Genomic DNA, 26,220 nt, shown 5'->3' with positions numbered 1-26,220 from the left:
CAATAATGGCAGCTAGGTTCTCTGCGACTGGGCACGCAATTACCTCCTAAACCAAGTTGATCAACTCTTTCCTGCTTATAGCTACTATGGAGGCAGGAAGGGAAAGATTGAAGAAACATGCAGCAGGCTGCATTCCCTGAAGCTCCTTATCCACATACTGGACTCACAATTTTTGAAATAAATCCAATAAAATACAACTAAGTAGATACATCTGGCATTACTGTAGGCTAGGGATGATGGGAATTGTAGTCCAAAACATTTGGAGAACACTACGTTGTCCAGCCCTGGCCCATTCAATCAGGTGTAACACTCTAACCCAGAGGTCGGCAACCTAAGGCCCATGGGCCAATTCCGGCCCATGAGATTCCTGGAACCGGCCCAAGGCTGTTCCGTGGATCGGCATGGGGATTCTGTGCTCTTTTTTTCTCTTGCTACGGGTACTGACTTCCGGGTCGAAAGAGTGCCCGAAACAGTGTGTGTGCATGCGCTCACCCAAAGCGTACACGCTATTTCCAGCACACTTCCAGGATGGAGGAGTGCCCATGCGCATGCGCGCATGCTATTTCCGGCGCTCTTCTGACCCGGAAATAGCTTGAGCGTGTGCATGGGCGCACATGCTCCGGCCCACCAAGAGGTCTGCCGGGGAGTGGACTGGCCCAGCCTGAAAAAACGTTGCAGACCCTTGCTTTAACCCCTAAAGTATTACATATAACCTATGCCAAAAAAACTAATAATATAGGCTATCACATCCATATGTTTAGTTCATCTTTGCTATAAAAAAATTAGAAGCTATCTCTCATTAGTATTTCTTCTTTCTTTTCCTTGTATCGATTTGCAAAATAAAACCCATTTGGAACATTATGCTAGAAAATGTCAATGTCCCTTTGAAACAGTGTTTGTGGTGCCCATGTTATATGCCAAGTAAATCAAGGCAGCTGAGAAATTAGATTTTACAAAGACTAAGCCAATTTCAAAGGGATTAATCACTATTTAAGTGCCAAGGAACATCATAAGTAATAATTGACAGCATTGGAGGATGGAAACATCAAATCTATCATAATCCCAATGGATACAACTATTGTGTAATAAAGAATTACCTTGTATATTCATAAAGTGCCGGCACAATGCTAGTGTACTGTCTTCTAATAGCCAGTAATGCACCAATGTAACCACACAATATTAACAACTCATTTCTAAATCTGAAAATAGAAGAACATTAATAAGTGCTTCCATTATTTTGCCCAATCATTATGAAAGAAGATCATAGACATAAAACTTGTTTACTATTGAGCAATGGGACCTTCTCTCCTTCCTCAGTTGGCCCCAAAATCTACTCCAGAGCTGCCACCCCCCCCCCCCAATCATTTGGAGCAGATTCTGAGGTCACAGGAGAACTGCAGTGGGGAGGAGATGATGTTGAAGTCCCACCGCTTAAGTGGAAATCTGTTCCACATCCACGTGGACAACTCAGGATAAAACCCATACTCTCTTTCAAAGCAGTAGATTAACATCTGTTTAAAACATAATAAAACAATAACAAAACAGCAAAAGCAGTGCCAGCTCCAAACTTAAGGGGCCTTTTGCTCCTCACACCTCCACATACCCTATCTCCTCTACTTCTCTCACACACTTTTCTCCAGTGGTGCTACCACTTAAATTTCCAGTTTCCTCATTGGGCAGCAGTTTAGCACTGGGCAGGTGGAGATGTCACTTATGAATGAGAACCAAGCTCAGCTCCCATCCACACTGGCCACTCACCAAGGTATTACATTTTGGACAAATTAAAGTGGTGGGTGGCCACTGCAGATGGGAGCAGATCTTGGCAACTGTTCACCTACTCATCACTAAAAGGACAGCCTGGCGGCCCAGTGACAGCACTGTGGGCAGTGTGGGTGGTTCTCCTTGCACAGGGCCCAGGGGGCACAGAATTTAGAAGATTCATAATTGAGAAGATCCATTTCGGGGTGCCAAATTTTGGGCTCACCCAGGGCAGCACATTAGGAAATATTACCAAAGTCTGCCTCTGCCAGTGATGAGGGCAGTAATTGGTGGTACAGCCAGGTCAGGCAAGTGCCGAACACCCAACTGCTGATGCTGGGCCTGAGCAAAGACGAAATCTAAAAACATCTAGCACAGATAATATCTCCAAAGGAACAACCCAGAAGCATATCTAAAGCCAGCAAAAACCGGCAATATCCCATGTTTACAGAATACATGGTTTTTAAAAAATGCTTGCAGAAAAATGCATTTTTTACCATAAGTATTCTTTATAATGAGGTGAAGATCTGACCTCAACTGCACTTCTACAAAGAACAGAATCGGTTTATTATTATACATGCACTCATCTAAAATTGTCCTATGTTCATCTGTTTAAAATGGTCAGCTCTGGTTTTACTTTATTTCTCTTCAGCTTAGTTGTGCTGGGGCTACTTAAGACATACTGGCAATGGAGGGCACAGGGGTAAATAAAGTCTAACCATAGAAATAGCTCAGATTCAATTTCACAACTTTCACAAATCATACTTACTCACTACATTTATGAAGTAACAACTTTTCTGTCCGGATATAGCTTAGAAGATCAAGAAATGGATAGACTGAGTCCAAGGTCCAATCTGAACTACTGATTTGTTCTGTCAAACACAAAAGGAGAAGAAAAGTTTAAAGTGCTGAAGGACGGAGAAACCAAGCAAATATTAATCTTTTAGATTTTCTGACTCATTAAGAAGCCTACCTTTCACATAATGAATGCCTATCGGAAGTGCTTTTTCTGGTTCTATAGTTAACAAATAATACTTTATTGACTCAAATATATTTCCTTCCTCCTGAGCTGTCTCTGCTAACTGCATACATTCTTCTACATCTGGTAGGCTGCACTGAAAAACAAAACATTTACAAAACAACATTTATGACAGTATTTGTACGGGAAGCTGGGGTTTTGCACAAGAATGGGTGCAGTGTCCAACATGAAATGCTCCCCACAACTTAAAACCAGTTTCTTTCCCAGGCAGTGCAAAGGAACATTACAAGGAATGGAAAGTCTGTGTGCAATTTGTGTATCCTGAGGCCCTTGTCTTTGCACTAGGCACATTATTTATGCTCCAGAGTACAAGTAATCTGTATGGCATACATAGGGGATTTATGTCCAGACTTCTCATGCACCATAATGCCCTTGCACATACATACATCCTTACACTGGGATAGGAAAACAGGGCTCAGCTAGGTCCTGCGGGACACCTCTGCATTGCAGCATCATGCCTGAACAAAATTGGACTTCGCTCATTGTACACACAGCTAAATCTATATTATCCTTTCCATCAGAAAAGAGTATTCTGTGTAAAGCTACTTTTCAAGCTGACGTAGATACCTTAATAAGGCCACAGATCAACAGCTCAGTTATGCACACTAAGCTTCATCTGTAGAGATACTTTCTATTGCCATCCGCAAGAAAAATTATTGGTATGTCCAACAAGTAATGACTGCTTCTTCCTGTGCATACAGGACTTGGGTAGCAAATATTTTTTTTAAAAAAAAAAGTAAAGGTAATAAATAACATAGATTATGATTATAGTGAACTCTAATAGGAAGAATCCTAAAATAAATGGATCTAGGTATTAACAAATTAACATAAAACTTCTTCTGCTACTCACATAAATGGTTAAGAGACAGTTGACCTCTTAAGTGTACCTTTTCATGTAGGTCATTTATCTCTGCTGTGCATCCAGGATAGAAAGCACAAAGCTTTACTAACTGTAGCTCATTATTGGGGATCATCATAAGAAGATCTGCTGCTAAATCCCTGTGAAAAGACAAACATGCCACTGTTATTTAGCAATGTGAAAAGGTGGCAATGAGCAATGCCAGAATTAAGATTACTTGTTCTGTTCCCATTCCTCTCTTAACTGGCTGTGAAACTGTAGGTGAGGTGAAGCTACTTTTATGCAGCAGACAGCTCTGGAAGAGAGTGTGGTAATGTAGAAGATACTGCATACTAACAATGAGCTCAAGAGCCTTTAATGCAGTTGTAAAATGGATGTACACAGCTTATCACCGTCCTAAACCATGATTTGGGTGACCAGCAGCAAGCATCAAGATGGGGAAGTGAAAAAGCTTCCTACTTTCCAACAAACCACAGTTTCACAATGCATTGAGCTTGAGGAACTGTGGTGTGTTCCGACGAAAGTCAATTAACAAAACAAATGACCACTAGAACAAACTGCTGCTTCTGTTTGGTCATTACAGAGAACTGTGGTTTGTTCTAAAGTGAAAGCAGAAGCTTCCACTCTCCTTCTCTCATGCTTGGGCCACTATCAAATTACCATTTTCAGATCCCTAGGATAGCAAACAGCTATGTATGAATAGGGACCGCTTACTAGCGGGAAGGTAAACGGCGTTTCCGTGTGCGGCTCTGGCTCGCCAGAGCAGTGATGTCACGCTGGCCACGTGACCCGGAAGTGTCTCCGGACAGCGCTGGCCCCCGGCCTCTTGAGTGAGATGGGCGCACAACCCTAGAGTCTGTCAAGACTGGCCCGTACGGGCAGGGGTACCTTTACCTTTACCTTTATGTATGAACACTTCAGGTAATTTGGACATGCTTTGGTGAAGTCATAAACTACAATTCTATGAACAACAACAAAAATCAAAAATTCAAGATCAAAGCTACATCTTTCAGAATCATTTAAAAAAAAATTAAACAGTTACTAGGTTTATTCCATTTTCAGCAACCATATAGGCCAGGCATGTCCAAAGTCCGTTTTGGGGGCCTAATCCGGCCTGTCGGTCGATTTAATCTGGCCCCCATGGCAGAATATGTCCTGGGCTAAAATCCTTAAAAAAGTTCAACAACAAACAGCTCCGGTCGGCCCTCACGCATGTGCACTTCATCAAATCTGGCCCTCTTTGAAAAAAGTTTGGGCACCCCTGATTATAGGCAGTCTGTGACCTCTTAGAAAATACATCTTGCAACTCCAGAAATATTGCTGCTATCAAGCTGTCTTAGTTCATTGTAGATGGTGTGCATTATATAGTCAATAGTACATGAGCCTAACAAGTTGTTACCACAATGAAGGGATGGGAAACATGTGGCCTCCCAGATGCTGTAGGACTCCAGCTCATAGAAAGAATGGCCAATAGTCAGGAATGATGAAAATCCAAATGAATCTATCATTCACCATTCTGTATCAGGGAACCTCCATACACAAAATGGGAATGTGCACATTGTGTTATCCATGACACTATCAAGGGGGAAATTCTGCATCTTCATATACCAGAGCCTTGCATGCACGAAGAACCTCAGGTGTATGACTAGCAATTGCTTTGTTTATTGAGTAATGCTCCCCATGGGATTATATTTTAAGTACTGGAGGAGTGCTTTTAAAGAAAGCTATTTGCCATCTGCGCTCCAAGAAATAGTTGGCAAGTACGTATACCAATTTGTACATCTGCATATGCCCAAATAAATGTTCACTTAGGATAGATTATGATCCTTCTATTGCTTGGCTGGCAAGTCAGCCATCAACTTTCAAGAAACGGTTGCCCAAAGAAAGGTTTTAGGAAAACCTAAATATCGGAGCCAATCTCCAGGGTTGCCATTAACACGGCTGCAATGCCGGCATAATATTAAGTATTCAAACACCACAGCTGTTGAATCACTAACCTCAGTTCTTATGTGCTAGTTTAGTATCAGGATCAAACTGTCAGAACTGCAAATGTTCTGCTTCGTGAAGGCATGGGACAATCCCATGAGAGGAGAGGGATGTCTTAAGGATATACCCTCACTTTTTGTTCCTACAGGTTGAATTCTCATCAATAACCCATTATGTTTCTTTTCAGCCAGTCTATTCTACTTATCATGCAAAGTATTTTGTTCTATTAGAAAAGCCAGCAGAGGATGAAGGATTTTCTTTTCAGTCTAACCCGAAATGTCATGCTTTGCAGAGGATAGATTAGAATGTCCTTCTAGAGAAAAGAAAGTACCTGTATCCAGGTGATGGAAAGCTAAAACAAAGATATTCAAAATGTAACAGACAAAAACAGCATTCATATACACACACAGGACAAATGGTGAGAGGCTGGGATTTTTTTAAAAAAAGCAGGGAAAGGAACCGACAGCTCCAAATTCTTATTCTGCTTCTACTACATCCAACATGCAAACTGCAATTTTATATATCCCATGTTAACTATCTTTTGACTTTTTATGTAAAAACAATCCTACCGTTAACAAAACAAAACATTACCCAAATCGCAAGGCTTTAGGCAATAATGAATTCCAATATTCATGTTCTTGGTCATGATTTTATTTCAGATTTTACAATCTATGGGAAATATAATACTGAGAATAACTTGAATAACTCAAATCAACTGATTTTATTGGATTTACTGAGAGTATGGCTAGTAGTGGTTATCACCCAAGCTGCAAAAGAAAAAAGATCTATTGACACGGAAGGCAATATGCTGAAAGCTTTACGTTCTCATAAACGGGAAGCAAAGGATAAAGCTGCAAGTGCTTGCAAGAAGTTGGATTGTGAATTCGTTGTGCTTGTGGAATCCAATCATACAAACTCCGGTTTGTATGATTGGATTCCACAAGCATATGATTTTGCAAGGAGTAGAAAGGCTTAGCTATAAGCTCCACAGCCATCTCAGTATGCAGCTATACTCAGGAAGGTGACAGCATGTCATCACAGCAAGTGCAACACATACTGCTGTCCCCACCAAAGTTAATTTTGGGCAGTGTGGGTCATGGGCAACACCACCTGATTTTTGCTTATATTTTGTTTCCCTTTGGCCTCTTCTGTAGATACCTTAAAACAACTGTGGGCCTCTACATTTCTGCACCTTCCTCTTTCATTTTATTTGTTTGCCAAGGAGCTGAGAAACATAAATGAGAACAGAAAGGCAATCTCCAAGACTTTGTTATGGCTGGAGAAGACGGAGCAATTGCTAAACTTAGAGGATAGGGGTGGGGTGTCCCTTTTCATATCCCCTACCATAAAGCGGTAACTGCCAATACATTTCTCTCATCCACTTATGTCTAGCAGCTACATGCAAGACAAGTGTTCCTGAAATTAAGAACAGATTTTGGACACTATCATTTAGTCACAGGGAAAAAAACGACGAGTTCTATTAAAATTGCACTCCTGACATAAGCCACAATCCAAAGTAACTATTTTCTTCCAACCCTTATCAAAACCATGAGGCTAATAGTTATCCCATAACACTTTGCTAGGATATGCAAAGCAAAATGAAAGGAGAAAAGCAAAACATCACCCCAAAATTTGAAACAAACTATGCTGGATTTCTTCACATTATCTGAATCTAAACTGAGGATTAGGGGACGATTCCCACCCCACCCTTTTGGCTCATTTCAACGTGTGCAGATTTATTCCCTCATGGATTATCTGTCAAATCAGCCACATGGGTCAGAAAATCAACGTAGATTATTGTGTGCGCACTAGCAGTCTGTACTTGCTGGAATTTAGTCATATGACCATTTTACGCACGGGGCATTCAATCTGTTCTGTGAAATGTAGTTGTTTTAATGTTTGTGGATTGAAAAAAATAAGCTCAAAAGGTACTCAGAAGAACTGATTCTAACTGAGGTGGAATCACAAAGGTGGCAAGACAAATGCGGACACACACAAGCATGCTCCTGGTGCACTTTAGTCACTCAAGCAGAGCACAAATCCTAGAACTGTCTCAAAAATCTACCTTGCCTACTGATATGGTAGTGATTACTCCTGTAATATGGAAGCACTTGGTACTAGCCAAATGAAAAATTATTGACTTGTTCTTGCTAATTTATGCAACATTTTTCTGCTCTAAGAACATTGGTGTTTGTTCATAATATGCTACTGTAATTGAGTTTTACTTTTTAATAGTTTCTTCTGGATAAAAAAACCAAAGGCTCCTCAAAGTTGTTGTTGCTGTTTTCAAAATATGAGACTCTGGTGTTCTATAAAAGTGTCCAAGGTTTGTTAGAGTGAAACATTCTTTGGAGTAAGAAGTTCTTACCATGTTGTTATAGTCATACATTTTCTTGCTAGTAACTCTAGCGCATATTGTGTTGCTTGCGCTGCACATTCTCCTAAGACAGTACCCACACTGACTGCCAATTCCAGTTCATTTCCACGAATCAGGTTTGCCATGGCAAGCTTGCTCAATAAGAAAATCATATCATTAAGCATCACAAACACTTAGGATTCATTGAGACCAGCATTGTAAAATATTTACTTTCCAATGCTACATTAAAGAGTGACAAAAACATGCATTAATGAACAAGACTCATGGTTTGACCTGCTTTACTTTATATCACTGTAAGCAATATTTTGTCTATAAGCAAAACAGCTAAAAGTGAATTACTATTTTAAATAGAAGAGACACGTCAACCCAAGCTATTGCCAGCTTCTAGAAAATTTAGAGTAAACAGGAATTTCTGTAACTCATCCAACCTTCCCAATATGAAAAGGAACTAAAGATCTCACAATGGCCGCCCACCATCTTGCCAGTGAGCGGCGGTTGTGGCCCAACACAGTACCTCCTCTCGCCCGGACACGCCATTTTAGAATGTTTCCCCATCCCTGCAGAGGGTTTATCCACAGTGGAAGGTAATGGCCACCAGAATAGTTATTTGTCCACTAATGAAGGGTTTCCCTTTAAGAGATTGTTAAGGAGAATGGGAATAGGATCTTTAGCCTGTGTGTGCTGCCTTTCCACTCTCACAGGTGTCATTTCTCAAGGGGAAGAGTGCAATTGGAAAAGACTTTTGAAAATCAACACTTTGGAAAGAGCCAAAGCTTAGAGTTACTTATGAATTTGGGCCTAGTACACTGGAAATCTGGCTTTGACGCAGCCTTGGCTCTTAGATATGGACTAAGGGGCGATGTGACGGGGAAAATTACTATCCACCAGGAGCTGATGTTTCTTAACTATCAACACTATCTACATTTTAGGGAAAATTACAAGAACTCCCTTGGGAATTACTGTTTCCTGAAATGGTCAGCAAGTATCCACGGCATCTTGAAGCCAGCTTTAATATCTAGATAGCTGGTACATAAAAACATATCTCGAAAAGGGACTTTCTCCACCACAGTAGTAGTGGTTGAGGCCTGTTATTCCCACAACTTTATCAGCTGCTGCTTGCAGGAATTTTCATCACCTGCTTTGTAGCATTGCATGTTGCAAGGAATGAACATGGTAAAAAGCTAACTAGAAAGTAATGGTAACACAGCAGGGCTGGATAAGGCAGAGGCACAAAGCAGACTCTCAGAAGCATAAAAATCTCCTAAAGTGATGTGGCAACAGAATCCGGCTAAGAGGAATGGCTTTTAAAAATTCTTTCAATTCTTTGTTCCCTTTGTTATTGCTGACCATGCATCTTTCCTATGTGTCTTTATTCCACACTGCTCACTGGATCAATATGATGTAAAAAAAACAAGTTTATTTATACATAACAGGATTGGTTTTTAAAAAAATTAATAGAATGTATGCAAATGTACAAAACAAAGAGTAATTATTCTGCACTTTTCTATTTTGGTATAGAGTAAACAGAAAATACTTTTACCTCAATGTTCTCAACAGCTAAATGGCAGCAAGCAGCTAGCACCGCACAGCCATCCTGAAAATACCACTCAGACAATTCTTTACTGACTTTGTGCAGGAGTCTAGAAAAACACAAAAATAGAAATAATTTGGATTAAATAATTAAAACTAGATAAATCTACCAGATGTTGTTAGTGCATTCTTCTCCTTTACTATCTGAAAGTTTGGTCAGCACCACCACAGCATGAGGCAGTCCAATCATAAATTAGTTTTGGTTACTGGCAGTGTTTTTTTCTGGGGGGATGCAGGTGAATGCATACCCCTAAACATTTTGTCAATCGAAGTTTGGCCTCAATATGAGTAGGAAAATGAGAGTACCCCTAAACATTTTTTAAGGGAAAAAAAGCACTGGTTATTGGAATATAGTACCCTGGTTCACATACCATATGTCTTAATTTAATCATAAATGTGTCCCCCATCTCAGAAGGGACAACAAAGATATGGCAAATCAATAGTTTATAAATTTCAGTAAAAAAAAATTGTCAAATCTCAATTAAAAATGCCACATTAATTTTGTGACAGACAAGAAAAAACCAAGATAACATATGAAAAATAACCACTCAGTGACTCACTCAGTGTAATCTTCCATGCTGTTTCCTTCCAAATCTGCTGTTCCATTTGATTCTAAACACTGGGATATTTGCATATTTCCTTCACATGCTGACTAAAATCGGTTTTAAAAAAAAGGTCAATCAAAAGCAACATAAACCATTGTCTTCTCGGTAATATTATTTGCAAAAAGGGGTTAACAGTCAAATGTGAACACTCATATCACAGTAGGAGAAAACAGCCCAGCTGCCATCTGGAACAACCATATTGGTACATCTCAAACTGATGGTAGAATATTTATTACAAGTCAGGGAGCTATCCTGTTCTGTTGTAAATGTGGGAGAGTAAAATTCCAAGTACTTTGACTAGGATGTATAAGCTTCTATTATCCACAACAGAATGATATTCTTAGCAAAAGCTGCCAAGCTTTGTTTCGTAGCTAATATAGGTCTGTTTGTTTGATTTTTATTACAATACACTGAAACTGTTCCCTAGCTCTATTAGTGCCACCATTGCACAAAATACCCGGCACTGGTACCAATCCACAGGTATAGGATTCTGACAATAGTGTAGGCTAAACAGGTCTATCATTACTAGGCTTTTAAAACTCAGAATTGCAGGCATCATAAACACCAGCTTTAATGTCACCAGCATATAAGTAAATTGTGGAATGGGATGGAAATTCTTATTCTTTGCAGAAGCAGGAAAATCTAGAACTTTACTATCCCTTAATTTTATTTAATAATTTCGTGGTTCTAACATAATTCTTCTACTCAGTTTGTTTTTCTTGTTGATTTAGATAATGACACAGCAGGTATCAGTGGATACCAAAAGTTATATTACATCTTAAAAGAGTTATTTACTATCGTGTACAGTGGTACTGTGTACAGTGGTACAGTGATGCTTTTGAATTATGGTGCTGGAGGAGACTCTTGAGAGCCCCATGGACTGCAAGAAGATCAGACGTATCCTTTCTTAAGGAAATCAGCCCTGAGTGCTCACTGGAAGGACAGATCCTGAAGCTGAGGCTCCAATACTTTGGCCACCTCGTGAGAAGAGAAGACTCCCTGGAAAAGACCCTGATGTTGGGAAAGATGGAGGGCACAAGGAGAAGGGGACGACAGAGGACGAGATGGTTGGACAGTGTTCTCGAAACTACAAACATGAGTCTGACCAAACTGCGGGAGGCAGTGGAAGATAGGAGTGCCTGGCATGCTCTGGTCCATGGGGTCATGAAGAGTCGGACACGACTAAACGACTAAACAACAACAACAGTGGTACCTGTGCAACAAGCAGAGCTTCTTTAAGCTGGCCTCTTGAAGTAAAAAATGTGACAAGTTTCCTCACATCACCAGTTGCAATGCAGTATGGAATAACATCATCATTTTCTTCCTGAATTAACTGGTCAGCTCTCCTAATCAAAATTGAAAGCACTGCCGTTATTAAGTTCATTTAAGTTATGTTTAGTATCAGATCCATTCAAAGAACATCAATGAGGCATCAAGATTTATATATATCCTTCTGAGATACTCAAAATACTTCCCAAAAGCACTGCTTCCAAAAACATACACTCTCAAGCACTTGTACGGATAGTTTCAAATAACTAATTGAAAAATGCACCACCAGATACAACTTTTACATGACTGTTGCAGATTCCTTCCTAACCAGGGTTTGCAAATAAAAACAGATGTCTATGGCAAGCAGGACATGAGTTTGAAGAGCTCTCTTGAAGAGATAGGTTCATTTCTACCACTATGAATCATTTCTGTAAATATGGCCACTTATTTGATTGCTCAGCCCTAACACCAGGTTTATAACAAAGTTGAAAAGCACTGGTAATCAACTTAATTGTGGTTAAAGATGCCAGAAGAACGGGGGGGGGGGGGATTTCTGAAGGGAGGCAAGGGAGGCAGCAAGTGATGCTATAGTCACTCCTGAATCCAACACAGAATTAAGTTTCCTTAAGCCTACAAGAATCAGTGGATTTAAGCATGCCAAACTCTGTGTTGGATTCAGGCCTATGCCTCATAATGCAAAAGGGTGACTTAAATTAGAATTCCCATCTTACCTTTGCATTAATTTCTTCCAGTATTTCATAGATACCCCTGGTGCAACTGAGAGAGCTTTGTCCCACTAAAACACAGAATATGTCATTATTTCCATCTCAACACAAGAAACATGCATTATTCAACAGTTTTTGAAAAACAGTTTCCATTTCAAATTCTCTTCCCTTTATACAGACATCATTAACAAATTAGCCCTTTCTATTTCTATTTAAAAATGAGCACTATCTGAAAAAAATGAGGTCACTTAAGAAGCTAGTACGTCATTTGTTACCCTTCACAATAGAATCACTGAAGAATTGTATGTTTACTTCACAGAGTCATGTTTTAAAATACAGTCGTTTTGAAGTAACTTTTTACAGAGATAATAAAGGGTGAAAGTACTGTAAGTTTTTTATACACAGCTTTCTCAAAATACATTTTCTGGTTAACAGTGATGCAGGAGAGAGAAGGGAGGACATTTGCAGGAGATAATAATAAATAGGAAAGGATTCTTAATCCTTCCTGGCTGTCCACCAATTCTCACATGCAGCCCCTTCCCAAGACCTTTACCCCCATAGGGTGGGTTGGGTATCCTGCATTTGTCTTGTAATATGTTATTTTTATATGGAAGACATCAACAGCATACTAAATATGAATGTGATAGACCTTATTTAATGTAAGCAATTATAGTACTTTACAATATGCTTAGTTGTGGGAATGAGGTGTATGTGTGTGCGCGCTCTCTCTCTCTCTCTCTCTCACACACACACACACACAAACACACACGTGCCAGTTTATTAAGTTTCAGCAAGGTTGACAAAATGAAAATAAAATCCAGCAACATTAGTCCTATGGCAATAGCATTGTTATAGTTATTATGAGGTACAAATAATAACAATACTAGCTACAAAAAATGCTTCTTAAATACACGAATGTAGTATTTTAAATACACAGTAGTAACTACAGCAACGTTAACTCAGAACAAAACCCAACCTTTCAGAAGGCATTTGAACCTTTGTCATGCATGTCTAGCGCACAGGGCGCTTTCATTTGTCCACATCTGTCATTAAATATATAAACCAATGAGTTGGTATATATCAGGCATAGAAGAAGAAGAAGAAGAAGAAGAAGAAGAAGAGGAGGAGGAGGAGGAGTTTGGATTTGATATCCTGCTTTATCACTCCCCTTCAGGAGTCTCAAAGCGGCTAACATTCTCCTTTCCCTTCCTCTCCCACAACAAACACTCTGTGAGGTGAGTGGGGCTGAGAGACTTCAGAGAAGTGTGACTAGCCCAAGGTCACCCAGCAGCTGCATGTGGAGGAGAGGGGACACAAACCCGGTTCACCAGATTATGAGTCCACCTCTCTTAACCACTACACCACACTGGCTCTCTCGGCCCTCCGGATGTTTTGAGAGTACAATTCCCATCATCCCTGACCACTGGTCCTGTTAGCTAGGGATGATGAGAGTTGTAGTCCCAAAACATCTGGAGGGCCAAGTCTTCCTATGCCTGATATATATGCTCCAGAGTGATTCTCACATCTGGTCTGAAACTCAGGGAAGTGGGAGAAAATGTCACCTCCCCTCCCCTCTCAAGTGCACACTGAGCTCTTTTATCATATCATAATGTAGTGTTTACCTGTCCAAGTTCCACCATAAGTTCACAGTATCTCTGAATTTGCCCAAGTCTTAGATGTATCTCTGCTGCTTCTTTTAGCCTTTCTTCCTTGCTAGGTGCACCAATTCCTCCTCCAAACTTAGACATCTTCACAGTAGTAAGTTCTTGGGCTTTGGACTGAAAGATGAAAATGAAAAAAACAACAACATCCCATCAAGTTTTCTCCTGTAACATGAGTTAAGCCTTGACAAATTGCCCAAACGTACAGCCTCAATCTCCAGAGATGTTAAAGCAGAGCAGAAATGCTGCTGCACCTTATCTCCCCAGCACAGATATTTCAGCTCTGGTGACCTGTAACTGATAGTAACCCTTGCTGGTACCTTTCCCGGGAAAATCAGAGGCTCACTATGTCAGGTTCCTTTTGGAAGACCGGACAAATGCTAGAACATTAGCAGTGGCAAAGTTTTTATCGGTGGTTGCAAGAACCAATGATCCCTATATTCTGAACAAAATGCTTGTTTAACCTGGAGGTAGGCTGTATGAATTGTGTATTGCTTTGTAACGATTTGTTGGGTCTTTGGACCATAATAAAGTTTGTTGTTGGTGGTGGTGGTGACCTGTAAGGCAGAAAGGGTAGGAGGATGTGCCTGGTCAAAGTGGGCAACCTCTTTCCCCAAACAAGGTCAGTGACTTCTGTGTTAAAGAGTATCCGTTGTTGTAAAATATTTTATTGCACTTAATCTCGCATTGGTTAAACCCATAACAATTTCTCAATGGAAACTGTCAGAATAAATTCCTTTATGAAATTCCTATTGGTAAAAAACCACACCTTTATGTACATATTCTTTACAACCAAATGAGAAGAACAGACAAGGAAATTGAGTTGTTATATTCTGAAATCTGGTTGTAAATTTGATAGAACTGAGGGTTCACATGCCATTTATAACTACTCATTCTTATGAGAAGGAATATAGACTAAACAAACGAAATGAGCAGGCAAGTCTGCACCTCTTTGGGCTAAAGCAATCCTCTGGCTCAAGGAAACACAAGTGTTAGGAGAAAATTAAGTGCCTCATACGACAATGTAGGCAACTTTTCCTCCCAAGGGGGTTATTCTTAAGTGCATATTCCATAGACGGTAAGAAATGAATGTATTTTCTTTTTCCACAATATCATTTTGCCTTGTGAAGCAAAATGAAATAAGCAAAAGCATATTTCTTTTGTAATAAAGGAAGCTAAAGCTATTGCATCAACCTGCATATTTAACTTACCATTCTAAATCTAACCAGATGTTTCATGTGCATTATTCCTTTGCAATAATTCTGTGGAAGCAAGCTATCATCTTGGCCTTTTATTACAGCAACAAGATCCCATAAGTTTTTACTGCCTCCTGGGGGCTGGAACAATAAAAAATGGAACACAGTCTTGTTTAAACCATATCAGAATTAAACCTGCAATGAAAGTGATTATGTTTGCCAGTCATTGCAAAAGTAAAAACAGGTCAATTCAAAATTAAACAAGCCAATATTGAATCCAGGTAAAAGCGAGGTGTTACCACACAGGTGTTCTTTCATTGTTAGATCTCTTAAATGTACTAAATTGGTATAATACACACCACATACTAACTTACAGCACAGCATAATTGTATAAACTTAAGACCATTAGTCATTTCATGACAATGGATCCACAGAATTACTTCCGTTATAGTAGGAGAGGAAAAGCATATGGCAGCTGAACTCAGGGGCTCTCAGTTTTCTCTTATATTAAAGGAAATTGTGCAAGCAGCTGCAGTAGCCTCAGTGAGCTAGTTTCCTCCAACCAATCTTGCTTCAGTGTGGGATTCTGTCTCTACTTGGCCAAGCCCTACCTAGCCATGAACACACAGTTGCCTTGGTAGTTTCCAATCTGTACAATGGGAACACTGGGTAATTTTAAGGGGAGTAGAAGATTTTTGAAGTACTTTCCATCTTAGAAATACTATATATAAGAATAAACACTGATGGTGATAAGATTTATTAATCTTACATACCCTGTTCAACCCAACCCTGCTAAGAACACTGTGTTAGAACTCCCATGGGTAGTCATAATTTATGCTATATTGTGCACCTAAATAGACATGAGATCCGTGTGCCAAATGACAAATCAAGTTTATTATTTTTTGTAACAAATGATACGTGTGAAAAATGCATTTGGTAATATATAATACAGTAAACATACCATTTTGTGAAAGGTTTATTATACTTACAGTGCAGCCTTGCATCTAACCCATTGAGACTAAAGTTCTATAGCTACATCTTAAAGGTAAAGGTAAAGGTACCCCTGCCCATACGGGCCAGTCGTGTCCGACTCTAGGGTTGTGCACCCATCTCACTTAAGAGGCCGGGGGCCAGCGCTGTCCGGAGACACTTCCGGGTCACGTGGCCAACGTGATGAAGCTGCTCCAGCGAGCCAGCACCAGCGCAGCACACGGAAACGCCATTTACCTTCTCGCTATAAAGCGGTACCTATTTATCTACTTGCACTTAGGGGTGCTTTCGAACTGCTAGGTGGGCAGGATCTGGGACCGAAAGACGGGAGCTCACCCCGCCGCGGGGATTCGAACCGCCAACCATGCGATCGGCAAGTCCTAGGCACTGAGGTTTTACCCACAGCGCCACTCGCGTCCCTATAGCTACATCTTACATGCACACAATTTTTCACTACTTAATACTTACTGATAAACATTCGGAAAACCATCTCAGTTTTCTCCCTCGGGGATTACCAGCCACTTTGTCAACTTCTTGTTTAATATCCCTAGATACTTTGCCACATAGCAAGGGAGAAGCACCTACTTCAACAGCACGATCTATTAAAAACAAATATTTACACACCTTGTTAGAAACAGAGAAGACAATGAGGAGGATATATGGCTATACTCCAAAGTCCACTCAGGGGCGGACGTTTGCATGTCAAAATTCCTCTAGTTGTTGGCCTCTGGCACCCTGCAAATTGCAGCTAGGGATTCCACAGTAAACCCAGCAAGTGTGATTACTACTGCATATGGTGTTCTGCTGGTGTGGGCAATGGTCCTGAATGCTCCATATCTCTTATTTACCTTCCAACGTGATGAGAAACTAACTGGCATATCCATTGGACAAATGCTCCCATAAGCCAGGTGGAAAGGAAGAAAATAACAAGCTGAATGCACATTAGCATTCGTCCCTTAATGTGGGATGCCTGTCAGTAAACGATGCTCAGTGAGATGCACACCTCAATGCACAGTCATGTGAAACTACACACAACTAGAACTATATACGGGTAAAGTTTAATGTGCACGAACGTAAGCAAGCAAATCGGTAATTTTGAGCCTGTAGCTGTCAGTCTCCAGGATGGTCCATGTAGTTGCACTTGCAGATCCAACTTCTCAAATTGTTTTATGCTTTTGTACATGAAGAAAAGGCATATAAATCATGCTGCATCCAGAATTGTGACCAATACAGAAACAGTATACTTGCACATGGGAAGTACATGAAACAAATCGGTGGTGTAAAGCACATAAATTGCCATTACTGCTATTTCAGCTGGGGGTGAGTAGGTACATAAGACTCCTGTATGTACAAAAATTGACTTGAAAAGCAAGAATATCCAAGACTCTCCACAAAACCTTCCGTGAGCATGCGAGAGGATGAGTGGAAAATGTGGAAATAAAGGGCTGGCTTTGTATATCCCTAGTCAGCATGCATCTATCTATCATCTATCTATCTATCTATCTATCTATCTATCTATCTATCTATCTATCCATCCATCCATCCATCCATCCATCCATCCATCTATCTATAGCTCACATATATCTGTATATTTACTCACCAGTGTTTCCGATAATCTCATCCCATGATCTGTCTGCCAATATATTTATCTGGAGAGGATTTATCAGAGGTGTTAAAGACCAAAGCCTCACAGTAGAATCTCGTGAACAAGAGGCCATAGTGAAGGGACGACTAGGATGGCATGTTAATCCTAAAATACATTGTAACAAATTTGTTTTAAAATACTGAACAACAATTTTTTAGCATACAAAAACTACTGAAAATGTATTGTCAAACATAAAAATATATTACCATAGACATCTGCACCGTGATCATACACTGTGTCCAGACAGGTTCCCTCTCTTGTATCCCACACTTTGATTGTATAATCCCAGCTGCCCGATATCAGTAAGTAAGGTATTTCTGTATTCCACAGCAATCCCCGTACTGGTGCTGTATGTCCACTAAGAACATTTATACAAGCATCTTGTGTATAATCCCATATTCGAACGGTGCTGTTAAGAAAGAAGTGAAATAGTTTCATTGCAGCGCTTGACCATCTCTAGACAAAACTCTTTTTTAAAAAAAAAAATCAAGATAACACCAGAAGAACATCTACAAGAATTGCTAACACCATAACAGTCATTCACACTTACTTTCCCTTACTAATGGCATATATAAAATTTAAGAGACCTGTGTGAAAGAGAGTTGTCCTAATGCAGTGATTCTCCACAGTGAACAATTCCTGATTTACTGGGAAGGAAGTTTATTTACTCCATGTCCATCAGTGGAATGAGAATTGCAACAGACTGTCATGTTTTACTCTTGCTGCCATTCACACACATATGTAACATTGTTACAACTGCATGTGAAGCTTTCCATAACACAGTATTTCCTTTTTCAGCTTCCCCATCATCTTCAGGTCTTTACCTTTTTCTCTTCTGTTTTTACTTTTTTTTTTTTTTTGACCAGGGTACCAGCATTTGTACACTACAAGCTTATGCACATCAACTCAAAAATAAGTCCCTCTTATGTTAACAGGAGTCAAACACTATAAAGTGTGTATGGAATTGGAGCCAAAGACTTCTGTAGCCTGCCTTGGGATGGTGATTATGTTCAGAACACTAAACAATTTTAAAGGAAACCAAACCAGTGAGGATAGGGGCACTGTTTACTTTAGAAAACACAAATAATTGCACTGCTGGAGAGGCCTAATTTGGCTGATGAACTAAGTTACAGAACTGTTATAGCAAATGATGCATAACACAACCAATCAGAAGCCACCACTATAATACTGTTCATGCAGACTGCACTATGGGCAACACGTGATGCATTTAAAAAGTGATATATATTTTAACCAGCAAGTGTAGTTTGCCACTTTGATTTCTCTACTTTTCTTCTAGTTGCTCACAGAAAATCTAGACTGCTGCCTAATTACTGCAATGACCTCAGTGATGCTCAGCTTTCCCTCAGCCTGTATTTTCATACAGTTAAGAGGTACACCCCAACTTTTTTGCAGCCATGACAGAGTCCAGAAGGAGGAATTTGTTATCCATTGAATATCCATGCTGAGGCTGCCCCTAGCATTCAAACTCGAGATTCCATGGGTTTCCATGATGACCATGGGGATGTCTCAAGTTGTCCGACACAAATGGCAGGCCACAGCCTCAATTGGGTTTCTGCTCCAGATGGAGGGAGCTGGGGTCTGGAGATGAGTGGTGATGGCTGTCACCCTCTTGTAAGGGTCAGATCATTTCCTTGTGAAGTTTGGATTTACAGCTCTAATCCTACCCTGCAGGCTGGTGGGCAGATTAAGAAGATCTGTGCTTGGAAGCTAACGGAATCCAATGGATTACTGAATGCCCTGGGGGAGTTTCCAGTAGATACAGCAGGCTACCCTTGTCATGCTGTGGCCCAGAGAGGTCTCAGGGTCTTGACACGGTTGCTCTCGAGTGCCCTCTCCCAGCATTGTGGAGTGCATTCTGTACTTTGGTACACCGGTAAGCTAAGGTCAATGAAACAGGCAGGATGGCAGCTTGAGTGCAAGTGGGAAAAGTTGTGTTATGGACAAAAACCATTTTTTTGCATTGCTAATCCCACCACTGCAATTTCAGCCAAATATGCTCACCCATCATCAGAACCGCTGCAGAGGATCCCTTCCCTCAAAGGAGACCATCTTACATGAAACACTTTGGCAGTATGCCCACTGAATACTTTCAGTGGCTGATCAGAGCTAGTTGCTAGGTAATAGACACGGACATTTTTATCTTCACATCCAGTGGCTATCATATCTCTGCAAAAGGGAGTAGAGTCATCAGCTACAGAAGGCACAAGAATTTCACTGTTCACACATAAAGGTAACAAGACGTTTTGAAAACTTGCCCTGCATTATTACATTTTCATTTTAAACATCTAACGGTAGCAGTCATCCTGTTTTCAAATTAGTTGCATCTCTTTAAACAACAACAACAAAACCAGAGAAATCAAGTGCCGCCCCCTTACTGCAGCCAGGACTGGGAGTGGATATAAAGACAACACAATTTGGGAAGGGAAGGTTGAAGTGATGGACCTGATTCCTAGAGAGAAGACACAGACCAGAGAAGGAAATATGTGGACTAGTCAAGGGAACAGCTACAGCCTGTAGGGATGTCGTAGCTGGTCAGAATAGCATCACAATAGACCATCAATACCCAAGGAAAATGTGCAACAATTTTACTAACTTTTTAAAAAGTCTTTTTTTTGGAACTCGGGTGCATGGGATAGGACACAAAACAGCTGGACAGGGAAAACGTGAGAGGAGATTGTTGCTATTGGTTTTTTGTAGATGCCCCATAAAAAGTGAGTGACAGCATGACTACTTTACAGCACATGCACAGTACAATAACTGGCAGAAATCAAACTGGAATTTGACACTGCCAAGTCTTCCAAGGATATAAATTCTCAGCTCTAGGCCGACCTGATCAGACCATATTGCCTTTTACTTGACCCTACATCACACTAAAACCATTACATTATTCTAGCTACATTAATTCTGGAACAAGCTTATTCTAACATTTATAATTCTCTGAGTCTTTAAGACTATGAAGTTAATTATATGAAAGTACTTACTTGTTGTTCTGACTCCAGTCACAGCCAAAAACTGAAGCTGGATGTTTGTACTTGTGGAGAATTTTGCCATCAATGGTCCGAATAATACTGAATGAATTGAATATGGAAATAAGAGATTTATAATTTTGTATTTACATGGTTTTATTTGTTTGTCATGGCACTTTGGGGGAAAATGGAAGCACAGAAAGGGAGTCACAGCAGCAACTACACAGAACAAATGGGGCTAGCCCAAAAGCTGAGTTAAAATTTTATAAATTTAATAATCCTCCAGAGTGATCCAACATGCTTTAGGTCTGTATGGCTGTTCATCAGGGAACTATGAATTTATAAAAAGTTCCACATTATAACCACATTTTTTAAAAATCACATATTTGTCCTCTGTTGGGACATGCAACTTTATAACAATACCTGCTATCCATTTACATTTTGCCAGAAAATCAAATCAATGAATACCGTCACAATGTATATCAGTGGAGAACTTACAGCCTACAGGCCTAATTAGGCTGTAAGGCCTCTGAATTTTGGCCTGCAAGGCCATGTTGGGCAAGCAAAGCCCTCCTGTCAGTCGCCTTACAACATATGACATCATCCACAGAGATATGATATGTCCCATCTAAGGACTAAGTGACAAGATCAGAGTTAAGCCTCTGCTGCTGCCACAATGGTTTGATTCCACAGCACTAAGATTGGAGAGAAGCCTCTGTCTGCTACCTTCTGAACCACATTCAAAGGCTGATCTTATAGCTGCAATCAAAGCAAACTTAGCACTGGCAAACTACAGTGCTAAGATTGGAAATAATCAGCATTTTTGTTTAAAAATAGTGACAACTGACTGAAATCACACTACAAGATTTCTGGAGCATGCACCTCCATATCAGTAGATAGGATCAAGTTCACATTTGCCAGGTAGTAGTCAAATCAAATAATGCTTTGCTATTTGTCACATAAATTTTCATAGAGTTGTCTTCAAAATCGCACTCACCAGAATCCATCTCCACTGCAGGTTGCTATCCTTTTGGAATCTTTATGACTCCATGCAATGCAGAAGATTCCACTCTTTCCATGCTTCAAAAAATGCAAAATGCCTATCAATAAGAAATAATTCACCCCTTTTTTTCTTATTTATATACTTTTCTTATGACTCCCCACCCCCGCTTTTCCAAGTAGGAGTAATCAATATTTTCTACCAGCCTTTAAGCAAACCTAAGCCCCGCTCCCATGAGGCATTTTGTAATGACAAGGTGTGGCCTCTTTTGGGTAATATTTTTGCGTGCTTCATGATAATAAAGAGGATGAAACAGAAAGCTAATGGATTCTAGTAATTTCTGTCTTAAGTAGCACAAAACTGAGGCGAAGACTGGAGCGTTATAGCCAAATAAAGATGAATAGATGCAACCTTAATCAGTTCCCCAACAGCATGTTAAAAGTATCTTTTGAACTTCAAAGATTTTAAACAACAGTTTGCAAACTCTAAAATGCCACCTTTTAAAATAGTAACTCAAGAGTAAACATTTAGATGCACAATCATAATACTAGTGCTTTTCTGAATTCCAGACAATGAGAAAACTAGATGCAACTTGAATTGTGTGGATGCAATTAACACATGTTTTCATTATGCAAACAATAGCCAGGAAGGAGTTTTAAAGGTCTTGGGAGATGGGAAGTTGAACTACTTCTCTTTCTGCCAATTGAAGGTTCTCTTGAAACACAAAAAACAGCTTGTGAGAGATTATTTTTGCTGGCACCAGGGCAGGAACACATTTATAAGTGCTTCAACCCTATGATCCAAGGCTGCTCAAGCCACTTCATGACTGCTAGATACATAAAAAAACTGTATTCATACAATTAGTGTCACATCTAGTCTGGCTCCAAGACTATTTCTATATGCCCTTAGGCATAGATCTCACTCCTTATTGAAATGTTTAAGTAAGACTCCAAAAGACCACCACTGCTTGAATCTGCAACACTTCAATTTTTAACTGAGGATACACAGAAAACACAATATTCTTATCTAAAAAGTAGCATTTTTAGGATGACTGAAATGTCCCCAGGGGAAGGTGTGCATGATGGGAAACCGGCAAACCTTCCCCACCGTGACTTTTATTACTATCTGTTCATTCCCCAAGATTGTTTGGCTCTATTTTTTTAAATGGTAAGTGGACACTTTTATTCTAAAGTGTTCCCCACCAAATTGCTGGAGGGGGGGTATTTTTCACCATTGACTAAATAAGTCACAAAAGTTTCACTTTTGGCCTAGAATTTTGTTATAGTTTTGCAGCTAAAGTTTAATAGCTCTTAGGATCAGGCTGCGGGAGGTAGTGGAGGACAGAGGTGCCTGGCGTGCTCTGGTCCATGGGGTCACGAAGAGTCGGACACGACTAAACGACTAAACAACAACAACAGGATCAGGCTACGGGTACACATACTAACTGAACATTTCCTTAAGCAAGCATTAGTGGGAGCTATAAGGTAAAGGTAAAGGACCCCTGGACGGTTAAGTCCAATCAAAGGCGACCATAGGGTTGCAGCTCTCATCTCACTTTCAGGCCGAGGGAGCTGGCATTTGTCCACAGACAGCTTTCTGGGTCATGTGGCCAGCATGACTAAACCACTTCTGCAGCAAAAGAACACTGTGAGGAATGCCAGAGCACACAGAAACATCGTTTATCTTTTAAGAACTTAAAACCAAACTCACATTACCTCATTAAAGCGGGTTATCATTTTGCCCCGTGGGACGTCCCAGATGAAGCCACCATTTCTGGAAGTTCCACCAGCTATGCAGTTCAAGTCTCCTTTAGTAAAGAGTCCATTGGATAGATATAAGGTTAACTATATTCTTATTTATCCTACCTTACCTATTACCTATTAAGGGCTCAGAACAAGCGATATAATGAAAGAACTTCCCTGAACTTCCCTTCTCTTTGACTCTTCTAAACACCTGTTTTCATATTCTTCCATAAAAACGTCCTCAAAGTTCTGCTTATTTTCACTGTTCTGTTTACCTAATACTCAGTTTCAGCTCTACCTCTGATGTTACCAAAGAATCACAAACCATTTTGCTCATTCACTATTATTTTCTCAAGCGGTCAGGTTTTTTCCCCTTCCAATTTTCTTTTTCCTCACATGCCTCTAAATATTCCTTAGCTTCTTTACCCTTCATGGAACATGCCTAGTATGTTTCTTCATTTAGAATGAGATAGCATGCTGCCTCCTATTTGCCATGACTTAACCAGTTCACAGCGTTTACAATTGGCATGACTTGCTCTTTTGATCCTTTCCTTTACAAGCTGCCCCAACTAAGCCCATTTCTGACCAATTTTCTCTTTCTGCACAAAATAGTGCTGCAATTTGATTTTTTTCCCTTCACTCATATATAGCACCATGTACACTTTGCACCTAAAAGAAAAATCTAAGTTCTACAAGGTAACCAAAATTTTGCACTAGCCTGAACTGAATTCTCCAACCAAAACAAAATGTGCAGATTAAGAACATCTACATAATTTTGCTTATTTCAAAATCACACTGTTGTCTAAATGATTTGCTATTCTGCATTTTCAATATGACTGTATCAGACACAGAAAAGAAATGTAGTGGGCGATTAAAGCCTTCTTTCTTAATAAGAAAATCTTATTCAGTACCCCTCTGAGCTTCTTAGATTTCACCAGGCACTGCTGACACACCTCTAAAAGCAGTTTTGAAATGACAAAGTCGATAAATCTGCTTTTTAAAAACTCCCCCAAACCATAAAAACAAAGCTGAGGTTTGTGACCGGTACTATATTCCTGCCCCCAACCCAGTTGCAAGATTCACACTACTTCAGAGGTCATTTGAGGGGGCTCCTCATAGGAAGTTGTAGTGGGAAAGCCCCATTCCGTATATGGAAGAGCCCTTGCAGTTATTTCACTCTGAGCTGTGCTTTTTTCCTTTTTTGCATGAGGTTACCAAACATACCTAACTCTGGATACCCACCAATCTGAGCTAAGAAGCATTCTCTTTTCTATATGAAACTTTAGTTATTTCTAAGTTAAAACATTCTCACCTGGAGCCCATGAAAGGGAGTATATGACTCCCTCATTACCAGGAGAAGTGTAGACAGCAGTTAAAGTATTTATATCCCACACCTTTATTGTTCCGTCAAAGGATGCGGTAGCCAGAAGGTCAGGGTTGTCAGGCTTGAATTTACAATCGAAGATGGTTTCGACATGACCCTAGAGCAACAAAAGAAAGCCCCGTTACAAGAGAAGAGGCTTGACACCAGAAGAGCCTTGCCAGGTTGGGTGCAGAAGCTACACTAGCTTTCTGGCAGGCAGGTCGCTGCTGCTTACCAGGAGAGAAAAGGGCGAAGCAGTGGGAAGGTCGGTGCAGTGCAAACACACCATCAGAGCTAATCTAGCACTCCTGCCAGAGCGTTTAAATCACGCTGACCTTCCTGCTGCCTCCTCCCCGCATTAGCCTGGGAAGCTAGCAAAGTGGCTCCATCCAATCTGGCATGCCGCTTCCGGATGACACTTCTACTGTAGTTTTCCAAGTCCCTTCAAAGAAGAAGGAAGCAAAGAGCCTAATTATTAGCACACAAACTAATTATTTCTATTTGGGTGACTTCGCATGTTCAAAAAGTATTCTCCACAAGGTATTCCTCTGTCACCAGGGTAAGTGCAGATAGAGGAACGAACACATGGACATAGCAATATCCCCTTGGGAATGCTTCCAATACTCATGATTTTTGCTGGTAGAAAACCTTGAGCTTGGAAATTGCAGCTGGGAGAACCATCTGTATCCACAGACAGTCCCAATGGCATATAATATTCTCCATGTGAAAGCATCCCCAGGAACAGTTAGGGCACATCTCTTGAAGAAGATTTTAAACACCTTAAGCGACCCCGAGTTCAAAGACTGGAAAGAAGAGCAAACATACCAGATCTCTAAGAAAATCCCATTTCTTGGCTCCCATGTCATAAAGTCCCACTCCACCATCCATAAAGCAGCAGACAGCATGCCCGGGAGGGAGAGAAAATGCTTGGTTTTGTGTTAGAGTTGGAGGTGGAACAGCCTCACTTGTAGATGACATGTGGTGGTTTTTGGTAGGAGACTGTGAAGAAAACGCTGAATTAAAAAGATAAAACATATTAGCATAAGTTTTATCTTCTGCTACATTTAAAACAAAGTATTGTCCACTTGCTACTGGGAACTACATTTCTTGGGAAATTGCGGCAATTAACCCCTATCTGATTTATTTCTTACATCTGAGAATTTCTTATGTATGAGAATTTCCTAATTTACTCCGCAGTACTTTGAAGCCATAAACTTTCTTTTCCTTAAATGTTTTAGTTTCTCAGTCCAGCTGTCTCCTTCAGAAACAAGTGTTATCTTACCGAAGCATATGGCACAGAGAGATTTAGTACAATAAATTTATAAAATCAGCTGATGAGAAGTTCTTTTTTACTAATAGTATTAATTTCAGTCACAGAAAGCAGAACTGATAATTCACATAGCATCATAATACTAATTATATTTTAAT

General features: G+C 40.1%; 1 protein-coding gene across 9 annotated transcripts in view; it reads right to left on the bottom strand.

Annotated features, from left to right (window-relative positions):
• Nucleotides 1–26,220, bottom strand: part of WDR17 (WD repeat domain 17) — a 57,653-nt gene that overhangs the window by 5,704 nt on the left and 25,729 nt on the right. For 6 of the 9 annotated variants that reach the window (XM_028745076.2, XM_028745075.2, XM_028745074.2 and 3 more), the window contains exons 7-27: nucleotides 25,618–25,805; nucleotides 24,742–24,910; nucleotides 23,403–23,494; nucleotides 21,685–21,767; nucleotides 20,703–20,789; nucleotides 19,723–19,887; nucleotides 17,907–18,109; nucleotides 17,656–17,805; nucleotides 16,524–16,654; nucleotides 15,081–15,206; nucleotides 13,831–13,986; nucleotides 12,215–12,279; nucleotides 11,428–11,560; nucleotides 10,170–10,261; nucleotides 9,560–9,659; nucleotides 8,011–8,150; nucleotides 5,974–5,994; nucleotides 3,685–3,796; nucleotides 2,732–2,873; nucleotides 2,528–2,630; nucleotides 1,098–1,199 (exon numbers count right to left, since the gene is read on the bottom strand). In XM_028745076.2, coding sequence (XP_028600909.2) covers nucleotides 1,098–1,199; nucleotides 2,528–2,630; nucleotides 2,732–2,873; nucleotides 3,685–3,796; nucleotides 5,974–5,994; nucleotides 8,011–8,150; nucleotides 9,560–9,659; nucleotides 10,170–10,261; nucleotides 11,428–11,560; nucleotides 12,215–12,279; nucleotides 13,831–13,986; nucleotides 15,081–15,206; nucleotides 16,524–16,654; nucleotides 17,656–17,805; nucleotides 17,907–18,109; nucleotides 19,723–19,887; nucleotides 20,703–20,789; nucleotides 21,685–21,767; nucleotides 23,403–23,494; nucleotides 24,742–24,910; nucleotides 25,618–25,805 — 2,560 coding nt within the window. Of the gene's footprint in view, nucleotides 1–1,097; nucleotides 1,200–2,527; nucleotides 2,631–2,731; nucleotides 2,874–3,647; nucleotides 3,797–5,973; nucleotides 5,995–8,010; nucleotides 8,151–9,559; nucleotides 9,660–10,169; nucleotides 10,262–11,427; nucleotides 11,561–12,214; nucleotides 12,280–13,830; nucleotides 13,987–15,080; nucleotides 15,207–16,523; nucleotides 16,655–17,655; nucleotides 17,806–17,906; nucleotides 18,110–19,722; nucleotides 19,888–20,702; nucleotides 20,790–21,684; nucleotides 21,768–23,402; nucleotides 23,495–24,741; nucleotides 24,911–25,617; nucleotides 25,806–26,220 lie in introns of those variants that run through there. The other 3 variants (XM_028745071.2, XM_028745077.2, XM_077934184.1) reach the window with 3 other exon arrangements.

The sequence above is a fragment of the Podarcis muralis genome, chromosome 9 (genome assembly GCF_964188315.1).
Source record: "Podarcis muralis chromosome 9, rPodMur119.hap1.1, whole genome shotgun sequence".
In the NCBI taxonomy this organism is placed as follows: domain Eukaryota; kingdom Metazoa; phylum Chordata; class Lepidosauria; order Squamata; family Lacertidae; genus Podarcis; species Podarcis muralis.
The sequence above is the reverse complement of the archived record's forward strand: the minus strand, read 5'-3'. Positions and strand labels throughout refer to the sequence as shown.